At 34.2% G+C, this 26,420-nt stretch overlaps 1 protein-coding gene across 1 annotated transcript; it reads left to right on the top strand.

Moving 5' to 3' along the window:
- The first annotated feature begins 785 nt into the window (after positions 1–785).
- LOC129220605 (uncharacterized) lies at positions 786–14,672 on the top strand. Its single transcript, XM_054855035.1, has 4 exons — positions 786–829; positions 11,940–12,160; positions 13,518–13,874; positions 14,518–14,672. The coding sequence occupies exons 1-4, from the start codon at positions 786–788 to the stop codon at positions 14,670–14,672; spliced, it is 777 nt and encodes a 258-aa protein (XP_054711010.1).
- The last annotated feature ends 11,748 nt before the right edge of the window (positions 14,673–26,420 follow it).

The following is a 26,420-nucleotide window of genomic DNA, read 5'->3' as shown; positions in this document are numbered from 1 at the left end:
CTGTTGTAATTTATCTGGACAAAAATAAAATTCCTTTTATCTTTAAATTCCATCACCTTTTCCTTTAATAATGTACTGATAATCCTTAAAATATTCTAGACATTTGTGCCAAAACTCAAATGGATTTGTGCAGAGAAACAAATGTTGCTAAGACAGTACTTTCTGATAATTTGGTTATGAAAACCTATAGCACCGATCCGGTTACATGGTTCAATTATGACGACAAAACAAATGTTTTGCATGAACCTTTCAGTGCTTTACTTGAAAATATGTCTCGTGACCTAAAATAGTTGCTCTCAAGAAATATGAAGGCTTCACTCTCTCTCTCTACGTTTTATCTATTCTCAATTGACATATCACAGAAGGAAATTTCATTACAAAAAGCAGAGTTGTATTTCTTATTGTCCTTTGGCAACAGGTTAAATATTTATTTCAGTTTTCTCTCAACAACAGGTTAAAATAAATATTAATCATTTGGGAGATATAACCATCCAATGTTTAAATGAATTAATTAATTAACAAAAACCTTTCCGATTCGATCAATGGTACTTCGAAACCATGCTTGTCACAACTTAATAACACACAAAAAATTTGATCAAAATCGACCCAGCCATTTAAAAGCCTTATAGTGACAAACGTCCACACAAAGATTTTTATATATTAAGATTTGCACTTACCAGTACATATCAAACTTTTCGGTTATGTTACATAGATATGTTACATAGATCAGGACAATAGTGATATTGCTAATATTCTTAATAACTTTTTTTCGAGTGTTTTTAACGATGACTGTATCTCAACTGTTGACTCCAACAAGACACAAGCTATAGTACAGCTTGAGGACTTTGTATTTTCCAGGGATGATGTTTTACTTCATTTGAAAAAAATTAAAGAGACTAAGGCTCCGGGACCTGATAATATTTATCCAAAAATTTTAGTTGAATGTGCGGAGGAATTAGCAGATGTAATCGTAAATATTTTCAATGCTTCTTATAACTCGGGAACAATGCCAGAGGACTGGAAGCTGGCTAACATTACACCGCTCTTCAAGAAAGGGTCTAAAGGGAGTGCAGGGAATTATAGACCTGTGAGTCTAACTTCGGTGGTTTGCAAAATTTTTGAAACATTGATAAAAATTAAGATAGTAAATTTTCTAGAGACTAATAATCTATTGACTAGTTTTCAGTACGGTTTTAGGAAAGGTAAATCTTGTGCAACTAATTTATTACATTTCTATGACAAAGTTACCATGACTTTGGACAATAAGAAGCCTGTAGATGTTGTTTACATTGATTTTCAAAAAGCTTTCGATAAGGTACCGCATGTTGCACTACTTAGCAAATTAGCTGATATAGGAATAGGAGGGAAAACTTTCATTTGGGTAAAAAACTGGCTGACCGGAAGGAAACAAAGGGTAGTTGTAAGGGGAAATTATTCTAATTGGAGTGAGGTTTTAAGCGGGGTTCCTCAAGGATCAGTGTTAGGACCTGTTTTGTTCATTGTTTTTATGAACGATATTCACAAAAATATTTCTGGGAACATGAATTGTTTTGCTGATGTCAAAGTTATGGGGACTGTAGAAAATGAAGAACAAGCAAAACAGCTGCAAGAGGATCTAGATCATATTACGGAGTGGGCTGATAAATGGGGTATGGCTGTTAATGTTGGGAAATGTCAAGTGCTACATTTAGGGCAAGGAAATAAGTGTACAAGTTATTATTTGCAAGGTTCAGCAATTAGTCAGGCAGACAAAGTTACTGATCTGGGGGTCTTAATAAGTCAGGATTTAAAGTTTAGCCAAGAGTGCAGCATTGCTAGTAACAAGGACAATAAGATGCTTGGGTTTATCAATAGATCTATTTCAAACAAATCTAAAGTACTTCTGCCCTTATATAGAAGTTTGGTAAGACCTCATTTGGAGTATGCTGTTCAGTTTTGGTCTCCTTATCTTAAGAAAGACATTAATGTATTGGAAAGGGTTCAAAAGCGAGCTACAAGGCTAATAAATGGACTTTCTCAGTTATGATGATTCCATGCTTAGAAGGCTAAAAATGTAGTCTTGAGCAAAGAAGAGACCGAGGGGACATGATTCAGTTGTTTAAATTTATTAAAATGAAAGATGTTACGGAGCTGAAGTTTAGCACTGAAAACAGGACAAGGGGTCATTGTTTTAAGCTATTTAAATCTCAGGCTAACATGGATATTAGGAAAAATTATTATTTTAACAGGGTAGTGGAACCTTGGAACAGTTTACCAGAAGAGGTGGTAATGAGCAAGGGGGTAGATAGTTTTAAGAGGGCCATTGCTCTTCACTGGGGATTGTAAATTGACTAATACCAGTCGAGCTGGGCCCAGAGCCTGTTGCTGGTCGTCACTTTCGTATTTTGTATTTGTATATTGATTTCTTTCTCAACCAACAGAACTTACTCTCAAGGTTGAAACCGAGGTCACTGGGGGTGACCCCTTTCACTCTGCCACTGCTATGAGTAAAAATAAATGTTAGAAAGGAACGTTATAAATGACTAAAAAGCAACAGGGAAGAGTGAAACTTGTGGTTACTACCAGAAAATTCAAATAAAAAATGGACAATTTGCAATTAAGTTTCAGTCACTTACATTAATTCCTGAAATGAAAGAATTTCTTTATGTATCTGCCATTGAGATGAACAAAGTAAATCATAACGTATCAGAATATGATGTAGTAATTAAAAACATGAGCCAATTAGATGCAAGACAAAGCAATCCAAAATAATTTTGTCAATGCAAGTGCAAGACACGATTTCATCAAAGCCTTTCCTCATATGAGAATTTACTATCAAGAAGACATCATTTATGTCCAACATTTGTGGTTAGAATTCAAAATCAGCCCTTTAGTGTGTAGTGATCAAGCCTTTTGCATGACTAACTTTTAATTGGTGTTTTGGGAAAAAGTTTCGAGAAAGTTTTTTTTTAAATGATCTGCTTCTTTATTAAAACAACTAAGATTATTACAAATATTGTAAAACCTGTGAATTTAAAATAGTAATTCCAGAAAAATCCTTTTTATTGATAAAAGAAGTCCAATACTGTCGTGGGCCAGGTAAACAGCAGTATCTGCAGAAATGAGTTTTCAAGATATTTGAAGAAATGTGGTTTTGATTCAATACTAATGATTGGAAAATGTCTAATTACACATTTTTTCGTGCCTTTTTTTTTCAGCTAAAAGCAATAAGCTAACGTACAATACATGACAAAAGTGCAAAAAAAAAAAAAAAAAAACTGAAAAAGTTGCAGTTACTGCCCTCCTTTACCTACCCATAGCAGAATACCAAAAACATACATAACTGGATAATTTAGGTCAGGACATTTGCCACAAACTGAATAAGCTTGGAACAATATTGTTTTTAAATCAAGAAAATTAACCAAAGGTTCTTTATAGTAGGTTTTTTTCTTAGTTTGTTTTAAATTAACCTCCTTAGTCTGAATGTCGCCTGTAGGAAATATTAAACAACAGTTGCAAAAACGGTAAAAACAAATGTATTAATACAGTATTAGTTAATTGGGAGTTATTTTTTCTGAAAGGTATTGCCACGAGCGAGGAAAACAAATGTTCCAACCTCAAAAATGGTGCAAGGGGGCGGTTATAACTGTGCTGGGGGGCAAGTGGTTTTCTGTTCAATTTTCATGATACAATTACAGGAGTTACTTTTCTGAAAGGTATTGGCATGAGGAAAATGAACTTTAATGTTGCCAACTCCAAAAATGTTGCAGAGGGGCAAGGGGGCGGTTGTAACTGCTGGGGGGCAAATGGTTCTCCATTCAATTTTTGTGATACAATTACGGGAGTTAGTTTTTCTGAAAGGTATTGGCGCGAGGGAAACGAATTTGGATTTCGCCAACCCCTAAAATGGTGTAGATTGGGCAGGGAGGTTGTAACTGGAATGGGGGGGTAAGTGGTTTTTGTTACGGTTTTTGTGATAAAATTATGGGAGTTAGTTTTTCTGATAGGTATTGCCATGAGGAAAATCAGTTAGTATTGAATTTGTACCCTTTGCCCAAGCTCGTCATTTGGGGAATCATGGGGAACCCTCTGAAATTGAAACTCTAATATTTTTGCTTATAAGTAGGCATTGTTTTCGACCCCCTTATCCGATTAGGGGGGACTCAATTGAACGTTAACTTGCTTCTCTTAACTAGCATTCTCTTCATAATTTATGTACTCACGACAATTTTTAATATCTTAAAGCACGCTTAATAGAATTTTATACAATTACGAATGTGCTGTAAATTATATAGGCCATTGATACTCAACTTGCGAGTCGTGTTTGGTCTACATTTCAATTGTGAGTGGCCTGGAACATAGTAACTCAATACGAAACGATACAAGTTACGAAAAGTAAATGCATAAAAGCCAGGTAAAACATTGCAGATTGGTTTGAGAGCAATTTGTCTTTCCCTTTTACCGCTCCCTAACAATGTACGATGTTCTCTAGCATGTTATGTGGTATCGCCAAAGAACCAGTACAAGAACATCTGTATCTGGCATGTGATTATGAATAGTAAGAGGCACTTCGTAAAGTTGCATCAACAGCATGTAAAATTAATTTTGTGCCAGCTACCTCGTGTGAGCTTCGTAAGTGCTCTACTGGAATATGAGTTGCTGCCTCTTCTAAATGCCATGTCTCAACGATAGGTAATTTCAAATCTGAAAACTGACAAATAATTTTAGAGACCTAGGAAAATAGGTTTGCATCTCTACATCATAAGTGTTAGAATTTCCGAATCATAAAATAGTGACTAGGACAAGCCACTCGCTTCCTCCTCCCCTTCGTTACGCTGCTGGTTACCCCATGCAGGCCAGTTTTTTCAAATTTTTTCCAGAGAGCAAAGGCAGGCAGTCATTTCCGAGTTTTTCAGTGGAAGTAATGATGTGTTCTCAATGCAAATTTTATAACAACAAAAACCACGCCGACTTATATGTAAAAGCATTAACTTTTCTAAGCTTGGGAAGGGGGTGTACACCTACTGACCCCCCCCCCCCCTCCCAAAAAAAATGACGGGCCTGGGGAAAGGGTACAGATTCAATAAAAGGGAGAAATATATTGAAAGAAGGAAAAAATTCAAAATGTGCAGGTTCATTATATTTCCAAAATCATGGAGAGGGAAGAGGATCCCTCTCACATTATTACCGAAATGATTGTTTTGAGTACAAGAAACCGTTTACCAACGCAAAAATCATCCTTAGCCGGATTCATTTTCTTCATATATTTACATCTCTTACATTGAAAAGGAAGCTCTTAATAACTCCGAAATGCAATTTAATTCCAATGTTTATGCATTATGATGCTGTTATTAATGGATTTAAGCATTTTAAGCTTTGAAAACTTGTTGTCAACTAACAAATGTTGAAAACTAGCTGATTTACGTTTGCCCTTATATAGAGCTATATATTTGCAGATATATGTTACATATGCAGTCAACTCTCGATAACTTGAAATCCCAAAGGACCGGCTAAAACGTTTGAGTTATTGGAAGTTCAAGTTACGGGAAGTTTCCACAACAGTGTCAAGAGTTTGGAACCCAATGAAAACTTAGAGATAAAGGAGTATTTGAGTTATAAACTTCGACTTATCAAAATTCAACTGTATTGCCTATATATTTGCAGGGGGGCCTGCCCCCTGCACCATTTTCGGGGTTCGCAAAATCCAAATTAATTTTCCTGGTGCCGATACCTTTCAGAAAAACTAACTCCTTTTATTGTATCACAAAAACTGAACAGAAAACCACTTGCTCTCCAGCGCAGTTATAACCACCCCCCCTTGCCTACACCCTGCACCTTTTTCCGGGGTGGCAACATCCCAATTTGTTTTCCTCATGCCAATACCTTTCATAAAAACTTACTCCCTCAGTTGTATTGCAAAAATTGAACAGAAAACTACTTGCCCCCCAGCTCAGTTATAACTGTCCCCTGCAACATTTTTGGAGTTGGCAACATCCAAATTCGTTTTCCTCGTGCCAATACCTTTCAGAAAAACTAGCTCCCAAATTTTATCACAAAAATTGAACGAAAAACCATTTGCCACCCAGCACAGTTATAACCGCCCTCTTGCGTCATTTTCGAGGTTGGCAACATCCAAATTTGTTTTCCTCGTGCCAATAACTTTCAGAAAAAGTAACTCTCATAATTGTATCACAAAAATTGCACGGGAAACCATTTGCTCTCAGACTATAAGTAAATGACAGTACTGAAAAAAAGTATTTCATTGGCAGATTTTTATTCATAGTTTTTTCAGTCAAATAAAAATAGCATTTTCTGGGAATAAAAGGAAATTAAATCATCATCAGGTAGTGTCACTATTATTAATTATTTTATAGTAAAAAATTATTGAACATGATGCTGAATTCCTTAAATATTGTGTTTTTTCATATGCAATTTCCAACCAAATCTTCCTTTTTCTGGTTTAGAACACTGTTTCTTCACCAGGAGAAAAATTTTCTCAAAAATACAAATGAAGACAGGGTTTGTTTGGTCATGGAAATCCTGGAAAGTCATGGCAAAATTTTTTTAACGCATTTTAAATCTGGAAAAGTTATGGAAAATTAATATTTTCATCGAAAGTCATGGAAAAATGTCCTGGGCAAACAAAGTAACAGTAGCTGAAAGAGCAATAGAAATCTTCAGTGATTCCAGTTTTAATATTGCATATTAAAACTGGAAAATTGAACAATCCCAAAAATGAATCTGAATTTTTAAATCCCATTGCATCCACTTCTGTAGCAGCTGCCTGCCTTCTTTTTTACTGCTTGGACACACGAAATTTGAATTCACCATTATTTTCATCACTTCTTATATTTTATATTCTGTCCTAGCAGATTTGCACATTCTTGGTTTTCCCACGTCCACTAAAAAATCACTATGCAATTGCATCAGAGCAGGGCCGGATTTAAGGGAGAAGTGGCGGGGCTACTGCCCCGAGACCTCCACAACAAAGGGGTCCCCACAATTAAATTTTTACAAAATATCCTAACTTTCATGGATCGAAAATATCGAATATATACATATATATCAAAATATTCGGATATATATCAAAGTATCGGATATTTTCGAAAATATGATAATCTTTTCGAACCTTGATGAGTGGCCTCCACTACTTCGTTGCCCCGGGGCCTCCACACTTCCAAATCCGGCCCTGCATCAGAGTTTGTTTCAACTACCTTTTAAAAACTTGAATATGAAATTTAAGAAAATTTAAATGAGTTTATCTTAATTTGCTGAAGGTTTTAGAAAATAAAGATAATCAGTCAGGCGATAGAATACAGAATAGGGGAATCCTTCTCCTTTAAAATAGTTGTAGCTAACTTATGGCCCACAAAACTGATCCATGTGACATCCTGTTATGTTCAATGTCCGAAATTAAACTGTGTTCTGGATTTTCAAAAACGCATTCATTTATACTGCCGTGTGCAGGTAAAGGGCAATAACTGCAAAATTTTCATTTTTCATTTTTTTGCATTTTTTTCATCTAGTGTAAGTTATTTTTATTGTACAAGCTCGCTTATTTGGTTTCCGCTGAAAAAAAAGCCCGAAAAAGATGTCTTATTCCAACATTTCCCTATTGTTAATATTGAATCCAAAACGCGTTTCTTCAAATATCTCGAAAACTCATTTCTGCACATACTGCCATTTACCTGCACACGGCAGTATATGCATTTGAAAATGTGTAAATAAGCAGGGCTGTGGAGTCGGAGTCGATCTGATTTTGGGGTAAAGGAGTCGGAGTTGTTCGAAAACATGCTGACTCCGACTCTGGGTTTTTTTATTTCTTCAATTTTCACCGACTCTCCTTGCATTTTTTAAAAAACTGACTACCTATTTGATTACATGCTACTAATAAGAAAATGCTTGTCATTGTGGCAACCAGTTGGCTTGATTGTTTATCGAGCTTTCTGTAACAACTAGCACGCAGTCCCCTAGTTTGCTTATTTTTTAACTTTAGTTTAGACAGTTTTCTTGCCTAACATTTCCTAAGTAATCACTTTCAAATAAAAATAATATATTTTTTACCTCAATCTCAGTTATAAAATAGTAAAAGGAATTGCTTGAGCAAGTCGGAAAACTTCTGAGGTTGCTTGGTAAATTCAAATAAGTGTTGGTTTGGCCCGAAAGCGCAAATCCAAAAGATCCGATAGAATATAAAAGTTTTTTTTTTTAATCTAAAGATTTTATCTAAGAAAGCTATCACTAAAAAGTTCAAAATAAAATTGATATATGATTTCTTGGTTACAAAACTCAATAATTGTAGTTAATCCTAAAATCTTATTAAGGTTACTTCTAAAGCTGCCAATAAAACTATAATTAAAAATTGAACCAAGAAATGTAGCTATAGCAAAAGCTATTCGTACAAAGCTGTATACCGGCACATTTTCGGTAAAATTTGCTCCAGATATACATGTACTCGACCTCTCCCCGCAATATGGTGCAATATTTTCGTTGAAATTTTTGAGATTAAATTTAAGATTTAGAGGGATATTATTGGGGAAATTTTTCAGAATTAAAGTATTTCAATTTTTATAGAGATTAAGTTGAGCTGGTACCCACCAGATGGGTGTCACCCTGGAGGGGGAAGGACCACCTCCTGTCAAGAAAAGTTTTTTGACTAAGCACAAAAAAAAGAAAATCCCTCGAGTTACAGCTTTCAAAAAGCACAGCACTTGATCAACATCTTTTAGTTAAACATTAAAGGGGAGCAAATTAATCCTATTCAAAAATTTTTTAATGGGATTTTGAAGTAATCTCTCTTTAGAAATCAAAACTATTGGATAATTTGATTTTAAAATTGAATTTCTAACGTTTTATACATCTTAGGTTTACAATAAAATACAACGCAAAAATTTCATAAAAAGGAATTAATGTTTCAATCTGTGTTTAGGGGTTTCCCCCCTCTCTATGAGGAAGGGGGATTTGGAGAAAAAATAAAATAAATAATAAAAAAGCCGAAGTTGGAGTCGACAATTTTTCTTCCGACTCTGCAGCCCTGTAAGTAAGTAAACAAGTGCATTTGAGTCAGAAGATTTGTTCACTACTGAATGGTTTTTCATTATTATCTGGTGTAGAAAACAGAAATTACTGAAGACTGGCTTTACGTTTTGGAACCAAAATGCTGTGAAGTTAGATCGATGATTAGGTGCGCTGTTGACAGCAAAAAGCAATGTTTTTTTGAAGCAAATTTGTTGAAACTTCGTAATGATTCATTCAACTTTTGTCCTGTACATTATCATTTTGCTCTATTTATTAAGTATTTATTAAAAATTCCATCTGTGTGTTGCATTCCCTGTATTTTTACTTTACTAAAATTTATATGATGATGAAAAATTAGAATAGTTTAGTTTTTTTCAGGGTAACACTGATATTTTTACAATTACAGAGTGCTTTGATGAGGTAATAGCATTATCGTAGAAGTTTTGCTAATGCTCATATCCAAAAAAATTAGCAAGTTTGATATTGAATAGTACTAATCTCTTCGTGTAACAGGATCATGAAAATTTTTATGAAGTCGTAAAAAAGTCTGGAAATTTTTCATCCAAATAGAGTATCAACCCTGTGAAGATAAAACATTCTTTCTGTTCTTTTCTATGTGTTAAGAGCAGCGGTTCCCTACCTTTTTAGTTGTGCGGCTCACCAGTTTTGTGGATAACACCATTGAGGCCCACTAACTTCTACTAGATATTATTGGTACAGCCAAAATTTACTTTCTGGGGAGGGGGAGGTATCATTTGCTCATAACTATCCTTAAGTGTAATATACCATATTAGGATTGAAAGTGTTAAAAACAAAAGTTCTGGAGATGTTAATCCCCTTCTCCCCTCATGCTGCACCACTGATAATAATGTACTGTATAAGAACAATTTTTAAACTATTTTTTAAGGAAGAAAATAACTTGATTGCTATTCACTTAGCGGACATAGCAATAAGGAAACTCAAAAACAAGTCATCAAAGTTAAGGCTCCATAAGATTTTTGACGCTGTTTTACCTCTAGGAGGGAGTTGATATCTTTATTGAAACTGGATCGTTTTAGTTTCAAATAACTAGCAGCATTCAATGCATTTCTTTTCTTTTCTTTTTTTTTTTAAACTGCAATGTAAAGTTTCATTCAAATAGGTAGGTTGTTGAAAAGCCCCTCAAGTGTCTCAATTCATTGGTTAGTCATGCCGGTTCAACATAGGAGGAGTATTTTTTACTTGAAGTTTGAAGCTAATATTAGTTTTTTTGGCCATTTTCTTTAAGAAAGTTTCTGATTCATTTGATTTCATCTTCTATTATAGGGAAAAGTTCCCAAGATATATGAAAAATCTTAATCTTAAAGTTCCTTGTTGGCGATGAAACAGGGAGAGGTTTTGAGTGACGGTGTATCTAATAAGTGAATTATCGCAAAAAAACGGAAATTAAGTCCGCAAGATTTATTTTGGTTCAGATTCTCTCGACTAGTGTCCACAGTCCAGTAACATGCTCTTCTCGACCTACGGGTTGGAAACTGCTGGTTTAGAGCCAATTAATGTTTAAAAAAAAGTAAAATATCATTCAAAGCTGGTCATGGGTGTGAGGAGAATAAACATGAGGGATCTATATCTTTATTGATTTCAAAATAATTTCTATTTAAACTGTATAAATACTCTGTGTCAAGTAAAATCCCTGAAACTGGATTCAAAAAAAAAAAAAAAAAAAATGCAATCGGAAACCAGTTAGGACCATTCCAGGTGATGGAACGGTACATATGGATTAGTTTTGTCACTAGGTTTTGTTTCATAATACAATCACAGATAATACAAGCTAAACATTTTATTTTTCATAGCAACAATTAAGATTCGTCATAAGCTCTATGTAGTTTGTACTTCTTATAACAAATCCTTACTATTACTCACAAAATTAAAATTTCTAGCTTGTTTTATTTGTATTTATAAAAGAAAATGTACTGAAACAAAACTACTGTAAATGCTCTGTTCTGTTATATGGTGTGTCCCATTAACAAAGTCAAACTAAAACACAACCCAAATTTTTTTTCATGGTCACATTTTTTCTCAAAAGCTTAACTGGTTGAAAATGATTCATTTTATAAATATGAAAGTAGAAAATTTCTAATTGTTGTCAAGTACAGTCGGACCTCCATATATCGAAGTAGCAAATTGCCGGAAAAAAATTTGATATATAGAAACAATCTGTTTTTATCGTAAAAATCTCCTAAAACATTAAAATTAAAGCTCATTTTCGTGTATGAAACCCAATTTCTAATTTATACGAGCATCAGATTAAAAGTTAAGAATTGAAAAATTAACAGAATTACACTTTTGCGTCTTCACACATCTTCATTCTTCGTCAATTCAACTTGATCCGCAATATTAGGGTATTTTCGTTTTGACAATGTGATTGAGAGAAAAAGAAAAAAAACCACAATCTACTTAACCTGAATGATTTTTATTGAAGTTAAAAGACTAAAAATGATAATCAACAGACAAAAGGGGTAACTTGAAACTGATTTTACAGTGTTACTGGTAATAAGATTTGAAATGAACTTGACGGAATTTAAGAACTCCAGAACGGAACAACGACATATCTACACACCTCTCAGCCCCAGATTCCATATGAGTTTCATATCAACCTTTAGTGAACATAATATTCTCCCCTAACCTTCATTTTTCATGAGACAAACAGTCTAAAGTGGAAAAAAAATCTACGAATGTCTCGAGAAAAATTTCGATATATAGAGATTTTTTCGATATATAGAAACAATTTTTCTATGTAATGAACATGGAAACGTGCTGGAATTTCGATATATAGAAAATTTCGATATGAGGAAGTTCGATATATGGAGGTCCGAGTGTATATTCAAAATTGAAAAAAAGATTTCAAAATTTTTTCATTATTAATTATTTTTTCTTTTTCTTTTTTTGGTTCTTTCTAACAGCCATGAATGCCTTAAAGCACTTCTGGCTGCTGGTTTCTCCCCTGACAGTTTGAACAGATGTGAGCTTCCTGGGTTTCCCAACTTGCCCTATGTTCCTGATCGGGAGACAACACTCTCATTCGCTATATTGAAAAGAAATGAGATAGCTATTGCTATCCTCCTAAAAGCTGGTGCTAGCTGTAATCCTATTGGTTTCAATACTTATCATCCATTGTTGAGAGGTAGTAGTTTAAATTATTTGTGGTTTGCTTTTCTAAGTTTTATTCCGAAAATGTTTTAAATTCAGCATTTGTGTGATTTTTTCATTTTCTGGTCATTTTTCTGGTTATCTTTCAACACAAATTTTCAGTTGTAAATTTCATGCGTTTTAAAAGTGCTGAAGTAGTTTTTTTTTAAATTTTATATCAAAAACTTGATAGTCTTAATAGGTATTTAAATTTTTTAATATTTTTTTTTTCAAACTTAAGGCTGTGTGTGAGTCAGAGCAAACTAAAATGAGTAGATTAAAACCCGCGTTTTGTTCTCCATCATGTCATGAAAAAATGACAATATTGTAACTGATACAATTTTTGCTCTTTTAGAGGATTTGAATAAAGCTTTTTCAGTTGTAAAAAATATTTGTATTTTACAGATGTAAATATCTGTAAAATACACACATTACAGGTACTTTTTACAAGGGATATTAATAATCAAGCAAAGTATTATTTAAACCTAATTGGCCTATAATGTGTTAAGCAGTAGTTATCCTCTGAAGTCAGGGTTAAAGCAGAACTACATGCAATATACCGCCAACCGGTTACAACATCCAGAAACTGCCATTTTGCCTTGTTATGGATTCTTCAGTCTGGAGTAGTCTGTAACGTAGCCAGAGAAAAAAGTTCTTGTATTGAAGCTGAGATTACTAACAAACTGGTAGCTAAAACTGATTTACCACCTCAGCCAGAGTCGGGTAGCAATGTTGTGGTTCAACTTGTAAAATGAAGATAAAAGATTAGGTAATAAGCAGCAAATTACTGCTTTTAACCCAGGGCCAGGGGGGGGGGAGAAGGGGCACCTGTTGGCCCAGGTGCCCCGAGCCTGAAGGGGGCCCAATATTTTTGAAACTAGGGATGAAATATAGGGGTAAGGCAATATGAAGGGAGCCCAGAAAAGTTATTGTGACAGGCCCCAAAATTTCTGTGCACGCCCCTGCCCACGGCTAAGGCAGAACTACATGCCAACAACCTGATTATGGCATACATCCTGGAGGCAGATGTTCTCTCATTGAAACTGAGAGAGCCAACAAACTGGTACTATGTAAGCTTTGCCTTCCATTGGCAAGTTGAACCACTTCATTTCTGCAGACTTTCACTGGTTTAATTTTGTTTTAGCTACCAGTGTGATGACACTTTCTGCTTCCATGAGATGTTTATATCCCTCCAGCTCGTTTATTGACTATTCCAGACTGATGAGTCCATAAGGAGGATGAGACTGCAGTTTCTGGATATCTGCCGACATGTTGCTCCGCCTTAGCCCTGGCTTAAAAAACAATAACTTTACTGTTGAAAATTTACCTTGTTCCGCTTAATTTTCTTCTAGCCATCAGCAACCCGACCTTGCGCGAGTTCAACATCCTGCTGGAGGGCGGGACAGACGTCAATTACCCACGCTGCATCTGCACGACAAATGAAGTGTTCCTGCACTGCCTGCTGACCAGTGGCCGATTCCTGAGGCCGCTGCTCTACCACGGTTGTGACCCGCGCCCTTGTCTCCTGGGAGACAGGGAGCCCTTCCTGAACTGTTCCGTCCGCTACCTGCGGAGGGAGAGGGTGCCCCTCCGAGATTACCTGTGCCTTCTCCTGCGCATCATGGTGATAGACGGCATTGTGCAAGTTGCCCTCCACGACCTTGTGGCGGCAGTGTCTGATGATGTCAAGGACATGCTGGCAGAAATAGGTGAGCATGAATTTTTGCTGTCTTAAGGTAGTGTTAAGTTTCATTCTGCTGCAATCTATTTCTTTTTAACACAAAAATTGCTTTTAAATTTTTTAGTTTTGTTCTGCATTTTTTTGCTTCTTGGAATTTTTTGAGAAGGACATTGTGCTTGTGGGTTGTCTAATAGAAAACTTGCAATGTTCTTTTTATATGTATACTAGCAGTACCCGCATGGCAATGCCCGTGCTAAGAATTTAAAGGAAGTCCGTTTAAAAAAAATCCCCCCCCCCCCTTCAGATGTGAAACGATCATTTTTCTTCAACTAGAATACGTACACACCTTTTCAAAAGGACCTATTAAAGTATCTTTGGGTATTTAAAACTATTCATCAAAACTCATAAAAAGATGGCCGCCTGCTTTGACATTGTTTGATTTGACAATGTTTTGTCCTACACTTACTTCCCTTCAGGTATTTATATAAGGCTGTAAGGTAATAAAAGTTGTAAAAAGATGAAAATTATGTGTTTTTTTACTACAAAAAATAGTGTACTTAGATTAATAGTGCTGTTGATTCAACATCCTCCCCCCCCCCCCCAACCCTTTTAAGAAAACAATGTCTGGGAAATGAATGTGTTAAGAATTTATCATATTTTTTCCCTTACAGACAGCCCTTCAAGTTTAAAGCAGATCTGCAGCACAAAAATTCGACAGCATCTTTACAGAGCTCATGGGGTTTGGTTTCCGAAACTTGTCTCTCGTCTGTGTCTGCCCTCCATGCTAGAAGATTACGTTGCTTGCAAGGACATTTTGACTTCATAAGGTTCATCACTTCCTCAAAGTAACGACCATGTATGGGTGCTCCTTTTTTGTGAACAATTGTAACAAAAAGTGAGTATAATATTTCAGTCATTATTGTCGTTTATGTTGAGAAGCGTTGGAAACATTTTTGTAGCAACTATGATTTTCCATGTGCGTAATGTATCTGTATATAAGAATATTGATCCGAAAAAGATATCATGCGATTTTCAATAATTGTTATTTAACAGTCATATGCTTTTGAAGAATTAAAAATGTACATATATTTATTTCTAAAAATGTATATTTTTTTACAGTACAATTCGAACAAATGTGGACATAGTATGTTTTGTTAATGTTACTTTTTATTCATGTGTTACTGTTCAATGTAATTTAATTACATATATCAATCATGGCCTAGGACAAAGCTATTATGGGCCTATCCCCAATTACTAGCATTTTAATTGATCAATCCTGGAATTCCGATAAAAAAAGCTTTTGAATATTTTAACGTGTTCATGGATATCCAAAATGGCATTAACTAAAAATACAATTGATGGGTTAAATCAGTGGTGCCAAACCTTTTTTTACTCATACTAAGATGAATCTCACAGGACAGAACACATATAAAATTAAAATATATTTCAATGTTTTTAGATAACAATTTGGGAAAAAATTCGAAAAGGAAATTAAATTATCTACTAAGAATTGTTACTGTTTTCCATGCATATTTTATTGATGAGAAGTTTCAAACTGCTTTTTAGAATCAAATTTCTGACTATTTGACGTCAAAATTACAACAATCATATGATCAATTGCTTTAGACGGCTTTAAAAAATGTTTTTTCGATTTGTAACATTGAACATAGATCAGCAGGCCACATATAATCCGCAGGCCATAAGTTGGACACCACTAGGTTAAGTAATGCAGCATGAAATGTATTATTTATGCTTATTCTTGTTCAATACTTTTTTGGAATGTTCCTTTCTCAGGATAAATGCCGAGATTTTTTTTTTTTTTTTTTGTTCTTTTCTGCCAAAGGGATTGAGGAGGGAAAAACTCGAATTTTAAGAAGGAATGAAGCGCAGCAGTTTTCCTGACTGCTTTTGATTATGAACTTGTTCCAACCTTGCTTTGCTTGCATGGAGCACTCTTCAAAGTTTAAGGACCTTGGTCAGTGTTACCCTACCCATGATGTCCCCATTCTGATCCTGTTATTGCTTTTATTGGCCATAACAATCAATGCAAAAGCGTCGAGAACTGTAGAAGGTGCTGAGATTCTTAAATTGGCCACAGGTGGCATTGAAGGCTGATTGTTTCTGTGACAACACCTCTACATTACTGTGAGGAAGATTTGTATTATTTAGAAAAAAATTTATTACATCCGAGTGACAATTTCCTCACCTCATTAAGCATAGATTAGATATTGCACACATTCTATCTCATTCAGATTCACAAGAATTTCTATGAAATAATGTCCCTACTCATTTCACAAGCAGATGGCTTCAAATTTCTGGCCTAAAAACTTTCAAAGAACTTTTATTGCAGTATAAATAGTATTTCTAGCCAGCTAATTTTATCCCCGATTTCAATTTCACTTGATTACTGGGTTTTTAAATGTTTGTTTTTGTATGTGTTTATGTATTTGTTCTGTATTAGTATGTATCAAAATTGTTCAAGCAAGTGCTTGGACACTCGTTACCTGTTCTGTTCCCCTCAATTACCACATCCGGTGAAACCCTCACCAGGGTTGTTACGGTAGTGATTGGTGGGGTTTAAATAAATAAATAAAAATTAAGCTTAGATTAGTATCACATTTGTTGCTCGAATACTACAGAGCCAAATTCTTGCCAACTTTTCATTTTATATGTGCTGTTATCCCCCCCCCCTTTTTTTTTTCATTTTCTTCATTGCCATTGGAAGCCTACGGGTGTTTCGGAAACAATTTGATGCAGCAAGAAATCAGTTGCTGCCTATAACTTAAAACTGCACCATAGATAGAACCTGCTGCTTAATAACAATTTTTCAAAATTAACTTACTTCTATCCCTTTTGTGCTATTCTTACATTCTGCAAGCAAAGCCGTATCAATGGAACCATATTCAAGGCAAACATTTGGCATCAGGAAACTGAAGTCCTATGCCAAACTTGAACTAATTGCGCAAAAGTCTACTATTTTTTTAATGTAATTTATTCTTTCAAAATGTTATGTTGAGATTCTTAAGAAGATGTTTATTTTGCCTTCATGGGAAAGATAGACTAGATATAAACAAAGAAATGCGCCATCCGGTGACTTTAGTCATGCAAACAAGAACAAATAAATGCGAAGCAGATGGCGAATGCAAAAACTATTGGTTTCATTTTTTTTTTTATTTTAGGAAAAATCCCCAAAAGCAACGTAGGGGGCAAAACTTGACAACCTCTTTGTTTGATTTCAATCCATTTTATCCGCAAATAGAGTAGTTAGTTCTGTGAATTTCCCCCATCTGATGGATATAGATCAATGACATTGTTCGCCTGTTTCAGCATTTATTTCTAGTCATGCATTATAAAAAAATTATTTTTATATTTTTCTTGTAAAATCATGCCAAGAAAAATATTTCATACATGGTCATATACATGTGTGTTTTGATATTAAGCTTGTATGTGTATATATGTGCATATGTGTATAATATTTGTAAAAATCAAAGCCCAGTTATTCATCAATAAAAATCATACTTTCAACTAACCTTTTCTTAACCTTTTCTCAGTAGAAAAGAACATGAAATTTTATTGTTTAAATTTTTATGTTAACATTAAACAAAATGTGATGATTGCTTTAAAGGTATTCAATACAAATGTTCATATGATTTGTGCACATTTTCTTGACTATGAACATTTTTTGGCAGTTTAAATGCCATCTTTATTATTATTTTTTAAATTCTTCAAATGATAAAACAATCTCTGTTGTACTAATTTTTTTTTCTTTTTATGTTTTGTAAGTTGCATGGAAAAGCCATATATTTTAACTTAAATCATAGATGTACTTGAAAGTTTGTATTTTGTTGTATCATTGTATATTTCTGTTTATAACTAAGTTTGCTTGTGGAAAACCATGGCAAGCTTGCCTTTAGAATGATGTATTTTCATTTTCATTCAAAAATCAGATTGACATTTTGAGATTCTAAGGTTTAATACACAGGGGTGCCCCCCCCCAAGTTCAATGGCGCAAATCACCCCCCCCCCCCAAAAAAAAAAATCTCAACTCTCTTTCCCTTTTCTATTTTTTTTTTATTTTTAACTTTCTTTTTTATTTGATTTATTTTTTAAAAATATTTTAAATTAATTTTTCTTCAAAAAAAATATTTATTTTTTTAATTTTATTTATTATTTATTTTTAATTATTATAATTATTTTACTAGAAAGTTTTGTGCTGCACCAATAACATGCACACTCATACAGCAACTAATAAATAAATGAGAAAAAATATGAAGAGTAAAATAAAATAAAATAAACAGTTTGATTTAAAAATAAATCAATAAATAAATTTAAATAAATAAATTTTAAAAATTATTTAATCCCCCCCACACAATTCTGATGGTGCAACTTGCACCATACCCCCCCCCCCCCCTGTGGGCTCCCTGGTTTAATAATTAACTTAGTTTCATAATCATATTAGAAGATTTGAATCATTTTTGCGTACTCATGACATTAAAAAAAAAAAATTCATAAGAAACATTGCATAATTTTGATAGCATTGAAGAGCTATGTTTTTAAGTCTTTCACATATTTTAAATATTTTTTTACTTTGTTAAATTGTTCCGTACAGTTTCAATCATTATAAGTATTAATGTCATTTATGTCTCAGACCTATGAACCATGGTTGCATTTAATGTTGTATGGTATATGTAGCTTACTTTTAAAAAAAAGTTGTGCTGTTGTGCCTTATGTTAGCTTACTGCTTTTTCTGCTCGGTGTTGAATGCATTACAGAGCTTTAATGGATTCTAATCCTGAAGCATATTCCATGGATTTTTGAAAACTTGTATGTTTAGGACTTCTGTTATAAGTTTATAGATTAAAGATGTTCAATTATTCTTGTGCTAGTTCATTTTATGGATCTCATTTTACTTTTCATTCTGCCATTCTAGGGTAGTCTGGCCAGTTAATAAAATAAATGCATCCCATTGAATGAACGGGTCATTTGTTTTTAAAACTGAGGTCTCAAAAGTTTTTTCTTAAATGAATTGGTAACAGTAATTTCCTTCGATATAGGTTCCAAAAAAGGAAATAAAATAAAAAGAGTTTATGCATGAAAATAATTTTGAAAAATTAAGAGAAGAAAAAAGTGAACTAGTAAGAAATGAAAGCAAAAAAGTGATGAGTAAGGAATAAAGTAAAAAATGATGTGATGTAAATGCAGAATAGAAAAAAAAAAACCGTGATGAAACTTTCATTTTAACTAAAAATCCCTCATATTTGTAGGGTCAACAAAAATCCCATACATGTTCATGAACCTATTGGAATCATATGATGAGTTCTGTAGGCATCAGGTTTGTGCCTAAGCATTTTAGTCTGATTCCATTGGGGTAAACTAGAAAATTGGCCATTGGTTAGACAGGTTCATTGATTGAATCATTCATTGACTTGCCCCCAATGAGTTTAGGCAAGGCTTCCCAAACTTTATGGTAAGTTGACCCCTTTCATAGACCAGTATTCAGTGCGGACCCTGTATTTAGAGTGAATGAATTCTTAAACTAATTGAACATAAAAAAATGAACAGTTATTAATTAGAGGGAAACATTACTATTTCAAGAACACAAGGTAAGTAGTTTACATTGCTGAACTTTATTTTGAATTTCTAGAGTACAAAAATCAAATTGAACAGACAGAAAACAATAGGTAACAAAATCAAAAAAATTTAGAATTGAGCATGGAAGTAATTGGAGGAGTGACATGCTGTTTTTAATGACACAATACCTGGTATCTGGACTGGAACATCAAGTTGTTTAGCATCTGGACTATTTCGTTATTTAGTTTTGGTGGTTGCATAGATGGAAAATACAGATTCACAAAGGTAAGTTTTGGGCAAATGGATAAAAAGATTTGTTTTTTTAATGAATGGTTGGTATTTTTTGTTTGTAGATAAAGCCTGGGGGGAGGGGGATTTGGTTGATTATACAGGAAGGTAGATTTCAAGTTGCAGTCAGAAGTTATGTCTTGTCTATCAAGCATTAATTTTTTTGCATTACGACATAATGGAACAATTAGGGCATGGGGAATGAAAATGTCACTCAAAATTGGATTAAAAGAGCAAATTTGAATTCTGGAAAAAAATTACTTATTTTTTTCATATCCACGGCACAGCACAGTTCGAATGATATAATTTTCTTTCCCTTCTTTTTAATGGTTGCTAATAAAAGGAATGAAAAATCTTCGTTGCTAACGCATTAAGTTTATTTTCAGTTTTGTTGCTATGAATTAAAAACCAAATTATGGTTGTACAATGCTAAATAAGAAGTTAGATATTATTTATGCAAAATCCAGCTTCATATGAGGCCAGCCAATGAAGAGTAAGTGTAGTAGTTTGATCATTCAATAGTAATCGAAGTAAAGCATTTCGTGTAATTCATATGACAGCACAATTAAGATGAAAAGTTCTTAAATTGACAAAACTAAATAGATGTGAACAAATCGATCAAATTACAGTTTAGTAAGACACATTAAAGGGCATGACAATGAAAAATAAATAAACACACAATGCCTAAAATTTAAAAAAGGCATAAAACTCCTGAAAAATTCTCAGGAAACTGGTCAAAGTATTTTCCGAAAAAGTTGAAATTTGAGCAATATTAAGTTATTGAGAGACCTGTTTACTTGTTGTTTTTTATATATGACTTAAAATAAAATGAATTTTAAAAAATCAGGATTAAAAGTTCTGCATACCCCCCCCCCCCCCCTTCCCCAGAAACGCTTGTACAACTAGTTAAAAACAACTTAATCATAAATTAACTAAAACACTAAAACAAATGCATTCAAAATATAAGTAGAAATATTGAAGCAGTAAAAAACTACTAATCACTAGTTTAAAATTGTCCTCATTTAGGGGAGAGGAGGCAAAACAGTTCATGGTTAAGGGCCCAAAATTCATAGATCCGGGCCTGCCCAATCCATTCTTTCCCCAAACTTTACGAAAAATGGCCTTAAAATTGCAATTTTTGACGTAAATTTAGTAAATTGCTGTAGGGGAAGACCACTATCCCTCTTCTCCACCTTTTATTTATTATTATTATTATTTGTTCTTTTGAAAGGATTTTAACTATGTTTTTTAGTGGCGTACCTCGCATGGGTGATACCAGGGGCAGTAATTTGTGATGTCACCCCCCCCCCCCCCCGCTATAGACGCAAAAGAAGCTGCGTAAATATGGACGCATAAAAACATGATATTCATGCAATTTTTAGAAACAGCTACATTTATGTTATGACGGAATTTTTGTGGGCTAATGTACAAATAACAGAATTTTTTAAAAAATACTAAGCACTTTTCATAACACACTCAAAAGGACAAAGTAACCTTTCTGGGTCAGAAAGAATAAATTAAGCATTCCTGTAGTTTTCGAAAATTCCATGAAAATGACACCACAAACTAAGAAAAGTGAGGCTCAAGTCATGAAGAGAATTTCTCTCTTATCATTATCTAGCTTTCAATCATAACTTTGAGTGTTGAAACATGCATTTTTTTTCTTATTGGGAAAGTTCCAGACTGAACTGGTGGTACCTGGGGTTATTTTTCCACTTCGTTTTGTGTTAACACAATATTAATTAAATTTACAAATTATAAAAGTAAGCAAATAGTAATAAAAGATGAAAAACAAAAACAACCAGTTTTCATAGCCTTAATTTATTTTATATTTTACATTATCATTTCATTAATTACTTTATACTTATTTTCTTACTTAATTATTCGTTGTTTTTTTTTATTAATTTAAAATGTACTTTTATACTTATTTGTTTATTTTTTGAATGTAATTGGTAGTATTCATAGTTTTTACAAAATAAAATAGAATATATCTTCTAATAATGTCCTCATAAGGTACTATATGCATACATGTACAGTTGATATTACGTTTTATGTTTAGAAAATTTTCAGCAAACAAGTGTGCAAAATAAATTTTAAAAACTACTCACGATTAAAGGAGTTGTTGTGGGACGAATCTTTGAAAAATACAATATAACACAAACCTACACCACAGTCACTGCACATTGTACGAACATCTTTTCGAACTTTTTAAAAATTATCAGTTCTTTTGCTTGCACACGCGATACGCAAGTGCTTGAATGATATTTAAACGAGAAGAGGTATTACTTACCTCTCACTTTTAATGCATTCCAAGGTTCCTAACAAGGAGAAGAATTCTTGCTTGTTGTTCATTTAATCTGAAATGTAGCAAAAAAATTTCTCTTTGGGAGGGAGCCGAAATTAGTTGCTTAACCATGGGAATTTTTTTAAAAGGTAACAGGATCACAAAGGATAAAAATCGAATACTGTTTACCGAAAGCAGTCAGTAGAGACTATCTGTCATTCGAGTTAGAGCAACTGAAATCTCCTAAGGTACATCCCGTACGAGCACCATGAAAGGGAAAAGATGAAAGACGCGGTGCCGCATCCCAGAGGGACACTTTTCCAAAGAAACTCGCTGCCTCAGGACGTCTGACGTACTTTTTAGAACAAGAAAAGAAAAACAAAAGATACTTCCTATTATTTTCTAAGAGGGTAAAATTTATTCTGCGATGACGTTTGGTACATTGTGACACTTCAAAGCGACCAATAACACACAGAAAGACATCTTCGCTTGTCGGTTCTTTTATCTTAACTTCTGGTTAGTTCCCATTCTGAGTCCACGGATATAAGTTGGTCATGCATGTGACAGATTTCAAAGATAAGGGATAAAAGGTCAAAAACTTGCGGTTAAAACCCCATTTCCCGAAAGATCACTTACCTTCAGGGGCGGACTGGCCAGGTCGGCTAGTCGGGGACTCCCGACTGGGCCAACCGCCGAGTGGGCCACTTTATTCAATTTTTCTACTGAACTTAATACATTTAACTCACACCTAATATTTTTTAAAGTGTCATAATAGAAATTAAAAAGTATTTGTTCATTCTATATGTGAAAAAAGCGTTTGGTCACAGGTTTATTTTTCTTCCATCCTTAGCAGGGGCCAAAGTAAATAGCCGAAGTCCACACGTGCGAATGCTTTCCTTTCTTATCAACTTTCTCTCTAGTGTTTAGAGCTTTGGGGGCCATGTCTCCCATATTGAGGAAACGGGAAGGACAGAGAAATTGATGTCCGACGCGGCCTGAAAAAGGACCCGGCGCGAAAAAAGAGCGTTAAAACTTATACTACTCTATTAACAAAAATTGGTCTGCACCAATAGATAAAGCGGCCCTGGCCCTGCTATAAATGCGTGGGCCACGCTTTTTGGGAGTTGATACATGAACAGAGGCATGAACCAGAGCATTTTTTAAGGATTTTTTACTAGGCGACACAAGTTTTATCATAAAGGCTGTAACATTCCCAATAATTTTCTTTTTTCAACGTGTGCATATATCGACGCCTCAAAGTAGTATTTCTGTAAGTACTTTTTGTTCTGAGGTGACTCCATAGGACGTCGAATTTTCGAATTTGTAGTCTTAAAAACGCATTTTAGACGATCTTTGGTTATGTTAGGGGAGAAGAGGTGATGGCGCTCACTTGTCTATTTTTCGAAATTGTAGCTCTAAGAATGCAGTTTTAGACGCGCTTTTTGATGATGTTAGAGGGAGGAGAGATTTGAGGGCCCATCCAAGATAGTTTTTATGATTTGGAATCTTTGAAATACATTTAACTGTCTTTCGTAATATTAAGCGCTCGGGTGCACACCCTCCCCCCTCCCTGCCTATTTTTCGAAATTGAAACCTTAAAAACGCAAACATTATGTCGAATAATGTTCAGAAGAGGGAGGTTTGAGGGGTTCTCTGGCGGATTTTTTTTTTTTTTTTTTGGAATTGTAGTGCTAAAAACGCAGTTTAATACGATCTTTTCGTGATGTTACGTGGAGGAGAGATTCTAGGGCCCGCACCAAGAATTTTTTTTCATTTGCAGTCTTAAAGATGCATTCTAATTATCTTTTATAATGGTACGGCAAAAGAAGTTTGGAGCGCTCCCCAGGAAAGTGTTTGATATTGTAAAGCTGTAGCTCTAACAAGGCTGTTTTAGACGATTTTTGGTGATGTTAAGGGGAGGAGAGATTTAAAAGTCGATCCCAAGGAAATTTTTCTAATTTATAGACTTAAAAACGCATTCTAGACTATCTTTGGTAAGGTTAGGGGTAGAAGAGGTTCTGAGGTCTACTCTCAAATTTTTAACAAATTGCAAATGTAAGCAATCCACAGGGATGCTCACCCCCCCTAAGAGCAAGGGTGCACCCCCTTAAATATCGTGAAGACCCCCACAAAAGCAAGAGCCCCCAATGAGAAAAATGCCCGTCAAAACACAAACACCCCCTAAAAACTTCAATGGCGCAATCTGCGCCATGACCCCCACCTTGGTGGGCACCACTGCAATCCATGATTCAAAAGCAGATTTTAGAGGACCATCAATTTTTCGAAATTGAGCTCCAAAAACGTAGATCTTGAAGACTTTCAATGATGTTAGAGAGCGAGGAGTTCTCCCCCGGAAACATTTTGAAACTCAAGCGCCTAAAACAAAATTTAGGCTGATATTGAACGATATTGGCGAAAATGAGAGGGGGGAACTCCCCTGGAAACTTTTACAAGTTCTTTTTAAAACGCAGTGTTTAGACGATCTTTGGCAATATTAACAAGAGGAGTAATTTGGAGGGTCCCATATTAAAAAGGGAATGAAGAATAATTACATAGCACTCGCAGCATAAAGCCAGTTTTTCAGGGCCCAATTTTCCAATAGGCAGAGTTGGCAGCTGCCTAGGGCGACAAAATTTTCAGGGGCGGCAAATTTTGCTTTAACCACACATTTTTAAAATTATTTTTTTATTCTTGAAAGTAAAATGTTTGCATTCTTTTATTTTCCACAGAGACCAATTTTCTTGAAATTTAATAATGATTACTTTCACACATCTTATGAAAATTAAATGATTTTCAATCACGGTAATAGATCAACGTAAAACAGTAAGCTAAGACACTAAACGTAAAGTGTCGTTGTGTCTGGCCAGAAGTCGCAAAAAACGTGATATATTTTTTTCAAGTGGACAGTTTTCAAAAGCGGAAACTTTGGACTCTTTGCAATGTAATCCAGTAACAATTACTAATGAAATACTAAGTGAGTGAACGTAATAACAGAGGAAATTATTCAAGTCGTTGATTTGTAGATGAAAAAAAAAATTGTAAAAATGCTGTTATAAAAAAAGATAACAACTGATAAAATGGTTAACACACAAGACATCAAAGTTTAGTGCTCATCAAAGATTCAGCTATACCGATGTTAAATATCTAAGCTAGAGTTTTGACATCAAAACACAGTTGCGATCACAAGAGCACTAATACGTAACTTTTTTTAAAAAATAAACAGAATTAATTCAGAAAGTCATCGTTTTTTCCCCTGTTCTTTTTTTTCCTCTAAAATCAAAAAGTCTTTTTAAGCAAACGATGACAAGTAATTAAACAACAAAGAAGTTTGTTAATTAATTCTGAAAATAAATATGCTGTCTTATGTGAAACATATTAACATGCTTAGCATTCGAGACAAATCTCGCTTTCTGTTTACTTCCCTATTTCCTATCATTAAATTTTCCCTTATAGGTTTAATTTATGTCTATATCATTTTTCAGTATTTCATTTGCGCCGTAATTATAAGGAAATGTTTTAAAACTTCAAAGAATGAAAGAAAACATGTTTTATGAAACTATATTACCATGGAAAAATAATAACCATGCTCTATTTATTGTTAATTGTAAATAAATATACATATTGTAAATATTATTGAAATCGGTCTTATATGAATCGTTTAATAACCTGCCCAAGAGCAGTACTTGAGCCATGAACGATGTACAAAATTAAAGAATATAAGCAGAGGCGCGTCGAACTAAAATTTTTGGATTTAGAAAAACTTTAATTTTACTGATTTCTATGTTGCAATATTGTCTCCCTATTTGCCGAATCGTCAGCAAAATTTGAGGAACACGGAATTTTTGGGGAGATCACTGTGACATCCCATCGGGGTGCCCCTGAATGTGAAACGTCCTTTCTTAATAAGCTTGATAGTTTAAATGTATAGAATCCTTTTTTTCGTGTTTTTGAGTGAAAGAATTTTTTCTTCTTTTAAGGGGGAGGGGGCGGCAAATTTCAAATCTGCCTTGGGGTGGCATGAAGCTAAATTCGGCCCTGCAGTTTTGTTAATATTTCTGAAACACATGATCAGGGCCGCAAGCAAGTAGCTAGAATTTCATTAAGGGGGGCGGGGGCTCCAAGACGGAATGAACTTTAAAAATGGGGGAATACTGAACAAGAAGCTTTAGCTGTTAATTATATTAATTAGTACTACTTCAATTAAAACCACAGTTATTAATGCATGATAAATAGTTTCAAATTAATTAGCTAATCAAAATTTTAAGGTATTAATAAAAGGTTATTAATCAAAAAAAAAAAATTATCACCTCTAGATAGTATGAAATGAAGTCTCCAAAAAGCGTCTCACATAAATTCCCGAATATGAGGGTGAAAAATTACCCGCTCATACACTGTAAAAAAAATCCGAAAACGTTTCTGAGTATACAGGGC

This window comes from Uloborus diversus, chromosome 4 (assembly GCF_026930045.1).
Source record: "Uloborus diversus isolate 005 chromosome 4, Udiv.v.3.1, whole genome shotgun sequence".
Taxonomy (NCBI): domain Eukaryota; kingdom Metazoa; phylum Arthropoda; class Arachnida; order Araneae; family Uloboridae; genus Uloborus; species Uloborus diversus.
The sequence above is the reverse complement of the archived record's forward strand: the minus strand, read 5'-3'. Positions and strand labels throughout refer to the sequence as shown.

Coding starts and splice junctions, on each gene's coding strand:
- LOC129220605 (XM_054855035.1), top strand. CDS start 786: ATGACTGTATCTCAACTGTTGACTCCAACAAGACACAAGCTATA. Junction 12,161..13,517: donor TTATCATCCATTGTTGAGAG/GTAGTAGTTTAA, acceptor ATTTTCTTCTAG/CCATCAGCAACCCGACCTTG. Junction 13,875..14,517: donor GGACATGCTGGCAGAAATAG/GTGAGCATGAAT, acceptor TTTCCCTTACAG/ACAGCCCTTCAAGTTTAAAG.